General features: G+C 31.2%; 1 protein-coding gene across 4 annotated transcripts in view; it reads right to left on the bottom strand.

The window, feature by feature from the left end:
• Positions 1-7639, bottom strand: part of EDD1 (glycine-tRNA ligase) — a 53818-nt gene extending 46179 nt beyond the window's left edge. The window contains exons 1-12 of one of the 4 annotated variants that reach the window (XM_083070687.1): positions 7256-7639; positions 7097-7147; positions 6576-6643; positions 6092-6173; positions 5919-5982; positions 4907-4962; positions 4687-4764; positions 4368-4442; positions 4213-4283; positions 3119-3235; positions 2896-2997; positions 9-153 (exon numbers count right to left, since the gene is read on the bottom strand). In XM_083070687.1, the coding sequence (XP_082926813.1) occupies positions 9-153; positions 2896-2997; positions 3119-3235; positions 4213-4283; positions 4368-4442; positions 4687-4764; positions 4907-4962; positions 5919-5982; positions 6092-6173; positions 6576-6643; positions 7097-7147; positions 7256-7567 (1221 nt within the window). In that variant the 5' untranslated portion in view covers positions 7568-7639. Of the gene's footprint in view, positions 1-8; positions 154-2895; positions 2998-3118; positions 3236-4212; positions 4284-4367; positions 4443-4686; positions 4765-4906; positions 4963-5918; positions 5983-6091; positions 6174-6558; positions 6644-7096; positions 7151-7255 lie in introns of those variants that run through there. The other 3 variants (XM_083070688.1, XM_083070689.1, XM_083070690.1) reach the window with 3 other exon arrangements.
• Between the last annotated feature and the right edge of the window lie 3655 nt (positions 7640-11294).

The raw sequence follows: 11294 nt of genomic DNA, 5'->3' as shown, positions 1-11294 counted from the left end.
GGACTGACCCACATATGCAAACTAACCTTCTCACGTGCAGCCTCCAAAACTTCTTTTGGCAATACAAAATGATTGGGTTCAGAGATAGAACCAAGGGGGAAGCCAAGCATCTCCCTTGTCTTCAACCAAAGTTGTGCACACTGGCGAGCTAAACTGGAGAAAATCAAGATGAAGGAAAACACCATGAAATGCATAAAATCAAGACAAAAACATAAGGGATAACAAAATAACTAACAAGCTAATGTAATCAACAGTACATATTAAAACCCTAAAACATCCAAACATCCTCAAAGGAACACTAGATTGGAGTTATGGTGTACTGTGATACCCTAACTTGATGAATGCTACACTACCATCTAGTGTATTAAACTAGTATGTTGGGTATAGTACAACTTGTACAAATGTAGCAGAAATCTGTTAGGAAGACACTTATTACTAAGTTTTGTATTAGGAAGGGGTGGAAGGAGAGCAGAGGATTCACTTCTCCTTGTGAGGGAATGGTTCGCATAACAGATTGCAAGAAAGACTATCAAGGGGAGTTGAGATAAAGATAGGGAAAAGTTATTGTAAAAGATTTTGGTGAGCTAGGCAAACAAGGGAAATCAAGGGACACTTTGACCTGGACAAACATTGTTAAAAAATTAGGAAAATATCTTTAATTTATTGTGGAATATCTTAAATTACCTCCTAATATTAATTTCTTATCCTAGAATATCTCCTAGGATTAGTTTCCACATTTTTTAATTAACATGATTTGTTTCCTAAGTAGAATTAGGAGTCTATTAATCAGCATGAATAAGGGTTGGTGCCTTAGTCTTTTGAATAAGATCATTGTATCAAAACATATTCATAATTCAAGGTCATTATCTTTTTCTCTTCTCTCCTTTCTCTCTAAACCATGTAAGTTGAACAAATCAAGGTAGTTGAATCAAAATACAAATTGTGTAATCGAAAGTCTATTTTATAAATCACAAATCAAATCATATCTTGAATCCTATGATTCATGATCAATAATAAAGCATAGCATATACAATTAACAAAGACATATTAAAACATATATTCATGATCAACAACTAAAAAACATAAGTTTCAGAGCATGAAATGCATGAGTTCAGATAAAATTTGTTATAATAGAATAATATTAAATTTATAATAAATATTGTGCCATTAAATAATTATATATTAATTAAATATTTGTAATTGAAAAACTATAACGGATTTTATTACTATGTTTTATAATGATTTATCATAAAAAAATTAAAAAGATATTAAACAGTAAGTGAAATATAAATATCAATGAAGTATGACATCAATTAAATATTTTTTATTTTATAATAGACAGAACCATAGTGATGTGGAATTCACCCACTTCGGGGACCATTTTCTGGGATTTTGGCTGCAAAATACACCACTCCAGGTGCATTGACCCTTGGAGGAGGGTCAGGGTGTTGCAACTCCTTCAGCCTCACAGAACTTAACTATGCAAGAATCATGAGATTCTTCTCCAGGTCAGAATTCTTGCAAATCCAATCCGATTCAAGTGATTTGTGGTGCAATTCAAGTACCAAAATGATACGCTCATCAATTTGTATCTCCAGCTGTTTGAATTGTATCGAATCACATATATCGTATCATGAATCGTACGATACTTACTACCATGGAACAAATATAAAAGCAGGGCAGAAAGATGACAAATGGGGGAGTGTAGGAGAGTGCAAGGTCTCTCAAATACAGTGTTACCTATTTTCTGTTCCAGTTCAGTGAAGCCATAATTTGCATTTTGTAAATGACTCATTCTTTTGTTGAAATCAAATACATGAATAAGAATGAAAGAAAAAATGTTCTATAAAAAACTTGTTTTTCTTCTAGAAGTTATTACAAGTCTATTTATTCAACAATTGAATTGTTAGGGTTACCGATTATTTTATAGTCCAGGCTTTATCTTTTTAACAATGAGTATTCTTTCAGGAGCAATATGGGATGGGATGATAAAACATCGAAATAATATTGGAATTGGGATCAGTTCTCCATCTTTAAATCCACCAGTACTGGTCATGCAATCATAAGTAACCAAATAAGAAATAACACAGCAGATTCATCATAACAGCGTGTTTTGATCCTGCCTCTATCGAATATTGACCAAAAATCACAGCAATACTGAAATAAAATATTACTCTCTTCCAATCAAAGCTTCTAATTTTGGAGACAAGACAAAAGCCTTAATGAGTGTTTGTTTCAAGATATCATTTTGTATTTTCAGGAATATTATTCCTGAGAATATTTAAAAAGGTGTTTGGTTTCATTTTAATATTCCTATGAAAATTTTTAAAATTTAAAATAATTTGAATAAAAAAGGAAATTACAAGTGTCATAGAAAATAACTTCCAATATTCCCATGAATACTTCTTTCCCACCCCTTCATCATGGGAATAAAAACTCCTTGAATCATGGGAATGTAATTTTCTTAGGAATAAAAGATATACAGGAATCTTGTTGCATAACCTTATAAGTTATAACAAACATGAGAATAAATATCCCCACCATCATATTCTCGGGAATAGAAAATAATGTAAAACAAACGCTCCCTTAATTTTCACAAATCCTAAATTTCCAAATCCGTTGCACCAGTCAACTGAACAAGAAAACGTCAAGAACAGAATTGCATAGCATCAGCAATTGCACAAGAATTCCACAGATGGTCTTATGAATATTTAGTGCTGAGAGAAAATATTACCATGTATCCATTTTTTGATTTGAGAGATTTGCACAGGACAACATCATGACAAAGAATTGATTTTCAATTGTGATTATGACTTTATCAAACAACCAAAGTGATGCAATTACATCAAAAGCTCCTTCTTTTATTCAAGTCACAAGTCAGGCATCAAGCATTACCTACGCATGCGACCAAAATATCGAGCACGCTCTGTTACTCCAACAAAGCCTCTGGAGTCTAAGATATTAAAAGCATGAGATGTTTTCAGAAGCTGATCATACCTAGCATGTAGTGGTAAAACATACATCAGAAGCAGGGATAGAGAAGAAACACAAAGCATATTGAATAGCAAATAAGAGGATGAAATCCAATAAATAGATTATTAAAATGTCATAAACATACGCAGGGATTGCAAGGCCTGAAGAAAGTAAGGAACGAGCTTCCTCCTCAAAGAAATCAAAATGTTTTTGAACATGATCAACACTAGCATGCTCCAAATAATATGCACTCATTTCCTTCCTAGAATAGAAAAACAAAATATTATCAACATTAATCAACAACAAAGTCAATATTACTAAAACACAAATTATAAAGGCTTGGTAATCCATAATCCTCACCTCATGAGCTAGATTTTGAGATTTAGTTAATATTATCAACATTAATCAACAACAAAGTCAATATTACTAAAACACAAATTATAAAGGCTTGGTAATCCATAATCCTCACCTCATGAGCTAGATTTTGAGATTTAGTTAGACCTAGACTAATTTCAAGATGGTATTAAAGTCTATCTAGCTTTTGAGTTTGGGTTAGACCTGGCCTAAATTCAAGGTGGTATCAAAGTCTATTATAGATTTGACATTGGGTCATCCTCAACTATCCAAATATCTACCTACCTGGCCCTACGACTCCCAGTGCAATCTACCTGGCCCCATGCCTTTCCCAGTATAATATGAAGAAAAAAAAATCTGTCTTACAATCTTCACTGAAATTGATATAGATATCCCAGGCCATTAGTGCAGGATTCACCCTTTTTCCCTTTTGGCCTCTAGTTATAATTTTCATTCCTCTCTTCTCCCATTTCTATACTATAGGTCTCTTGAAGTAATGCACTCAATTTTGTTTTACTTTTTCCAGTACTTAAATTGTCTTGCAAGGACGTCTTGTCCTTCACAGAACTCTCCGTTCAAAAAATGAACTCTTAGTTGAAAGAAACTAATTGCTTGCATTACAGAATTTCAGTTATCTTTCTAACTTTCCTTGTCCTTTTCTGTATTCCCCTCTCATTTAAAGAATAAAGAAAGAGAATGGCCATCAGACCATAAGCATTTTTCCCTAATTAAAAGATTCTTGATGTGTTATAAAAGCAAATATAAAATAGAATAAAACAAATAAAAGGAAAAGCTCTACATTCTTGATTGTAACACCAAACAACTTCACTGCAAAAAAATGAAATGAAATGCAATTCAAAACCAGTAGTAAGAGTAGTCAAGTACTCATTCTCCAAGAACAGCTCCCCATATGTAATTCCATCAGAATATTTTATATTCTTGAAGTGATCAACCCCCTGTCACAAAATTTATAAACTTTTGTAAGTTATTTAATGTGTGATCAGAGATTGAGTGAAGAAAAAGAAAATTAGCCAACATACCTGCAGTAACATGAGGATACGCTCAAGGCCATAAGTAATTTCTACAGATACAGGTGATAACTGAAGACTTCCAGCCTGGACGGAGAAAGAGACGAGAACATGAAAGTAAATGGCACATCTTTTTTAAATAAAAGAGCAGCATTTTAAAGGTTGCATGATGAAAAACAATAGTAAATAGGAAAAAGTCAAAAAACTGTTTTCATTCCTTTTTACACTAAAAGTCCCTATGTCTGTTAAGCAAGATATGTCTTCTCTCTAATAATTTTTAGTCACCATTAAAAAATAATAATTCTCTTTCTCCCTGAGAAACAAAACATACCTGCTGAAAGTAGGTGAATTGAGTAATCTCCATGCCATCCATCCAGATTTCCCAGCCCAAACCCCAAGCACCAAGAACCTATATACATTTTCAATTAGCATATGGATGCGATCAAAATTTTATAAGATTTTAAAGACAAAAAAAAATAATAATAATAATTTAAATTGCATTTCAGTAGGCAGCTTTAAAAGATCTATAAACCAAAACGGACAAATATTACCGGACTCTCCCAGTTGTCTTCCACAAATCTTATATCATGTGCAGTAACATCAATACCTAACAAAGATATGCACTTCACAAGTTCAGGTTCAGAGTTTTAAAATCGGAAAATAAATAAAATAATGTATAATAAGAACTATACAAATTCCATACAGTTTTGTCATGTTGAGTAGCTAATAAAACTAAACCTCTTTCACCTTATTTGCCATGGTTAAGGTATACCAGTAACTTGATTTCAAGGGGAGTAAGAAGTGAGGCAGTTTCACCTTTCTTGTTTATATTGTTGGTTGGTGGTTAAAGTCACTTGTTAATGAAAGGTTGCAAGCAATATTTCTAGTAGAGGTCAGTCATTAGGCGGGTTCAGAGAGAGTGGAGGTGTTAAACTCATGAGTAAGCACACTGAATTATGTATTTGTTACTTGAAAAAATATGGTTCTTAAGCCAGAATTACAGCACAAGACATAGACAACAAAGGTTTTTCCCTTATCGAGGGTGTATCCTACTTCAGTATTCAGTAATTTAAGACTACTCAATAAATAACCACCCCCAACCCCAAACACAAAGCATCACGCACTAAATGTCACCCTAACTCCCAAACCAATTATTCCTTATAACAGTCCTAACTCTTACAACATAAATCCTTAAAAGCAAATAGGGGGTCAACTTTAGTAGTACTTATCATGAACATTGAAGAGGCCAAAGAGGCAAACGCATATCAGAGATAAGAACAATTAGAGCCTGTGCACTCTACAAGCTTAAGAAATTGAAATAAACTTGCAGATCATCAACCCAAAATCATAGCAGTTGCAAAGGAATATGCACTTATTCCAATCAAAGCTTCTTTAGTTTCCTTAAGAGAAAGTTTTCTTACTTCTTTCATAAGATTTATCTTCTATTTTCATATAAGTTCACTATCTGTATGCTTAATGCTTGTAAGTCAAAACAAAAATAGCAGTTGAACAGAAGAATACAATCTATTTTAGTTGATTAAAAAAATCAGAGCCAGTTACTACCTAAAGCAGAAAGGCTGCGGATATATAAATCCTGTGAATTTCCAGGATCAGGCTTCAATATCACCTGAGATCAGAGAGCAACCAAGACTTCAATGGTAGAAATGAACACATGTTATTCAAGGAAAAATCTAATAACTTTAAATTCTGAATTTGATTATAATATCAAACTCAACCTGAAATTGAGTGTGTCTTTGGAGCCTATTTGGGTTTTCTCCATATCGACTATCATCAGGGCGAATGCTAGGTTCCACATACCTATCACCACCAAAAAAAAAAACTATGAATTTCAGGTCCAAAACCCTCCTCACACTCCTTTTCACCATTACCAAGTAAATATAACAAAAATTAATAAGTACAAATATTAAGAACAAATAGCATCCACTCAACTCAAATAAGCTTACAAGAAAGAAAAAAAACACTAAGAAAACAAACAGCCTTTTAATAGAAAATACAACAACTAAAAACAATGGAACTCATTAACTATTAAGCGCACTGATACAGAGGGGTAAGGACATGTGCACTTTAGTATCTTTTCTCAGTGAGGTAAAACTTAAATTCATTAATTACCAATAAAACATTTCTGTAAAATCCTTTGATTGATAAAAAATGGATGTTTTTGATGCATAAACCAATAACTTACATCTAAAACATACTTACGCAACATTCCATGGTTCTGGACCAAGAACCCGTAAATATGTAAGAGGATTCATAGTCCCAGCTCCAACCTGTTCAAAATATCCGAATTGAAACATATATCAAAGAAGATTCAATAACACAATCCAAAGCTCAAAACCGAATGTAGACTCATCAAGTCAAACAATAAAAGCATACAATAATAATAAGAACAACAACATCAATAATCAATAATCAATAATAATATAAAAAGTAACAGAAAATAATCCTCATTCTGAGTCACTGATAGTCTTAAGAGTTTATACACTATTATCCAATCACAAATTGCTATGTATGTTAAGTTCGATGACTTGAATGCTAACTAGCTTAAGCGTGGTACCTAACATGATTTCTGATTCATTCAGTATAAAAGTTTCTACACTATAGTTCATAGGAACTATAATAATAATAATAATAATAATATAACAACAACAGCAATGAGTCTATAAGATGATTGAATCGAATTAATGAACAACAACGTAACAAATTGATATAAATTTAATTACCTCTGTGTTGCTGCATTGCATTACGGAACATCCAACGGAAGCCCAATATTCCTGCAATTTCCAATATATATAGAAAGAAACGAACATTTTTCTTAAATTCAAAGAGAGAGAGAGAGAGTGAGTGAGGGCAATGCAATGCAATTCGATTGTTGCGAAAACCTGAAGGCGCTGAATGGCTTGCTGGAAGGTGAGGGTGGAGGAGTTAAGCGAAGGAGTGTCGGAATGTGTTGAAGCGGAAGAAGAGTGGCGCGAGAGAGAAGGAGAGTGAGAAGAAGGAGCGGTGGCGGCGGAGACGGCGGTGGTGAAGTGGCGGTTGCGGTGGCGGAGGAGGGAGTGTGAGGGGCGGAGGAGAGTGGCGGTGTGGGGTTTGAGAACGGAGATGACTAAGGGCAAGGCGAGGATTCCCATCGCTCCACGCTTGCTTCTTCCACAAATGGGGGATAAGATAGGGTTTAAGTTTAACCTCTTCATTTCATTATTCTCAGTTCAGTTTAGAGTGATTGAGCGAGCGAGGTGTAGTTACCGCACGCAACAAAGGTCAAGGTTTAAGGTTAGGAGAAGAGGAACGGTGTGGTGTGACAATAAATATCTTTTTTAAGTTAAATAAAATAAAATGGGTTATAATATTATTTATTACCTTATTAATTAATATTATTTATATAGTATAACCTTTGAAATATAAATTATAATAACATTAATTAAAATATTAAAATAAATAAATATTATTCAAAAATGTAAAAATTATATCATTTATTTAAGATATGTTGTAATAATATGGAGATTTATTATAAAAGTTATGTCTTTAATTTTTTTAGTTAATTTTTATATATATTAGGAGAAAAAGAAACAATTTGTACCTCTCTATATTTTAAGAAAAATATATGTTTTAAATTTTATTGACAAGATGTTATAAAATTATTTTAGTTTGTGGGTTTTTTAGTTCCTAGAAATTATTAAAAAGATAATATATTTTTTATATTTTAGTGAAGAATTAAAAATATATTATTTTTTGCTAAATATTAAAAACTAAAACAAGGATTTGTTTTATACCGGTAATTATTCGAAGCTTAATGCACATTGAAGTATTTTTTTGAAAATAAATTAAATAGTCGTAAGGAAATTAATAAAATAAATAACATACATAAGGTTATGAAAAAATATCACATGTATAAACATTGTGAAAATTAATTATATGTGGCCAGACGTATATAATTATTCAAAATACAAAGAATATTATGGTGTGTTCTGGAGAAGAATTTTAAAATTTTAAAGAATTTGAATTTTTTTAAATTTAAATTATTTTAATTTTAATTTTATATTTTAAAATTTTTTATTTGAATAAATCAATTCAAATATTTAAATTTTTAATTTTTAATTTTGATAGGACAATTTAATTTTCACTAATGATAAAATTAATTTAAAATATATATATATATATTAAAATTTTAAGATTTAATTTTATAAAATTAAATATTAATCAATTTTTAAATATTTAATAATTTAAAAAAAATATTTAAATAATAGTTAATAATTTTGAATACTCAATAATTAAAAAAATTATTGATATCTTTTCTGTTGACTTTGAAAGAGAGAAGTAGGGGTGGGCAATGAGTGGGTACGGTCAGGTTTAAGTGTTAAATGTCCAACTCATTGTAAATCAACTTTGAAAAAATGTGACCCATGTTCGATCGATTGAGCTTTCAATTTGTGGCAATTTAGGTTGAAATAGATTCAAATTTGAACAGATAGATACAATCGGGTTTAAGGCTTTTTATATATCAAGTTGTCTTAATAAAGGTGAAGCTCAAAATGGTACAAAACATTTTCAAAATAGTGTACAAAAATAGGACGAAGGTGACAATAGATGGTATAAGTAGATTCGTAGATGAAAACTCACAAAATAGAGAAGCAAAAATAAAATATAACAAAATTTATAGTCATTACATGCAAAAGAAATCTAAAGTTAGAGAAAAAAACCCATAAGAAATCATAGTCGCACAAGTTATAATCAAAATGGATGCCGAAAGATGGCAAATAAAAATAAAGAAAGGAACAAAAAAAACTCTAAAAATGGACTAGTGTTTGTTGAGAAGTTGAATGAAGAAGGAGAAGACAAAAGAAGCATCTAGGTTTTGAGAAAAATGGGAAAAATAAGTTACAAATTGATAATTGTATTATATTTAAAATAAAAAACTTTTGAACTTGGACCATTGTTGTTTAGTTAAACAAAAATAATAAAAATCTGAACTTTATCTAATTTTCAGTCGGGTTCAACTTTTAGTGGGTTTAAAAATTAAAAACAGAACTCGCCCAATATAATTAGTATAAAATCAAAATTTTAACTTGTTTTACCCATAAGACTCGTCCGAATCCAATCAAAAGTAATATTTTTTGTCGAATTTTTCGAGTTCAGATTGAGTCTCAATTTCATACTCACCCCTGAATAGAATATGGAAGTAGGAAAATTTTAAATTCTTACTTTTTTTAAAATAATTTGAAATTATACTATTTTAAGAAATTTCACATATGTTTGAATTTTAATTTTTTTTATAAATTATTCATCTAAAAAAATTTACTTCAAGACATTTGAAATTCTTCCAAAAATAAATTGAATTATTCTATTTAAATTTTTCATCTAAACACACTCTTAAAGTGTTATCATGGTAGTTTTCTTCTTCAAACACAACTAAAATAGGTGATGCAATGTAACAAGAATATTAGCAAAGTGTCAATAAATATTATAAATATGCACTTGACACCACAAATGATGAATTATTTTTAAGTGTTTTGGAGTGGTTTTAGGTAAATTGTAAAGGGCCAAGGCCTTTTATTGAAATGTTCTTACCAATTTAGAAGTAACATGTTAGTATTAGTTTACTTTTAGTTGATGTAGAGTTCTTTGTTTCAAGGAGTATTGAATTCTCCTTACAATTGGATCACTTGTTATGGACTTTGACATGATTATTATTTCATTGATAGTTACACCAATAATGTTTTAAGTAAAAGTGGACTAATTTAGTGGATTAGTCTTGTATAGTTTAATATGAAACAATTGTCATCTTCAACCTATCATGCTTTTGAAGCATGCTTGTTAGGTTATTGATAGAGGTCAACTTGCATATGTCCTTTAAGAGACAAAGAGTCACCTTGATCACGTGATAACAATTTGACCAAACCTCTTCACCTACCCATTGTGTAATGTGTTACAGCTAACAAGACATATGTCTTTTTTTATCTAGAGAGTAATTCTAGAGTTTCATACTCAATCATGGCATGTGAGCTTTATATTTCAAGAATAATTATGGTGATTTTAATGCAATTCTAAGGGATCATTTTCACCCTTAAACTACCTTTTGAGTCCCATATGCTTCATATAAATTAATGGCCATTAAGACTAGTCTCTTTTGTCTTCTTCGTGCCCCCACTGAATTTTAAAAATCTCACCATCCTTTACCTTGTTCATTGAAGCCACCATAAACTTCTTTTTCTTTTAGCTACTTCTAACATTATTTCACAAATTTCAATATTTTTTTCACCTTCATGTAACCTTTTTACCTTAATATTTGCTCTTTTTTTATTCCATTATGGTCGTTTTGAGAGAGATAAAAAAAAACTAAGAATAATGGGAGTTGTGTGGATATTTTCTCATACCATAAATTAGTATAATGGTTAAAGGCTTGAGTTACACTTTTTGTTCAAAATAGGTGTTTTACATTGACCTAACCTAAGTCCAACTTTGATGGAGGACCATCCATGGAGCTTCATGTGGGATCCATCATTAGGCCAATGGCTAGGAGATTCGAAGATGTTAGGAAAGTCAAAACCTTAGAAGACATGCTTAAATACACTAATCACTCTCCTAAACTTTGGTAGCCTAGAATTTATTTTTATGCCTATTTTGCCCTTGTCTTTGATTTTCCATTTTTACCCATGTATTTTGGGGTATCTTAGACATAGGATCTATTTTACTTGTATTTCCAATTTTACCCTTGTATTTTGGGGTATTTTAACCATATGGTTTATTTTCTTTGTATTTCCCATTTTACCCTTGTATTATGGGGTGCTTTAGATCATAGGTTTTTATTTTTGGGCTAAGGTATTTGATTAGGGTGGGAACAAAAACCTAGACGTATTTTTTGTGGCTATTGAACCTATTTTTGGTGTTAGAAAGGCTTAGGCCCAAGTGGAGGGCAAAGGT

The sequence above is a fragment of the Cajanus cajan genome, chromosome 3, assembly GCF_000230855.2.
Source record: "Cajanus cajan strain Asha chromosome 3, NIPB_CcT2T_4, whole genome shotgun sequence".
Classification (NCBI taxonomy): domain Eukaryota; kingdom Viridiplantae; phylum Streptophyta; class Magnoliopsida; order Fabales; family Fabaceae; genus Cajanus; species Cajanus cajan.
This window is presented reverse-complemented; position numbering and strand designations above follow the sequence as displayed.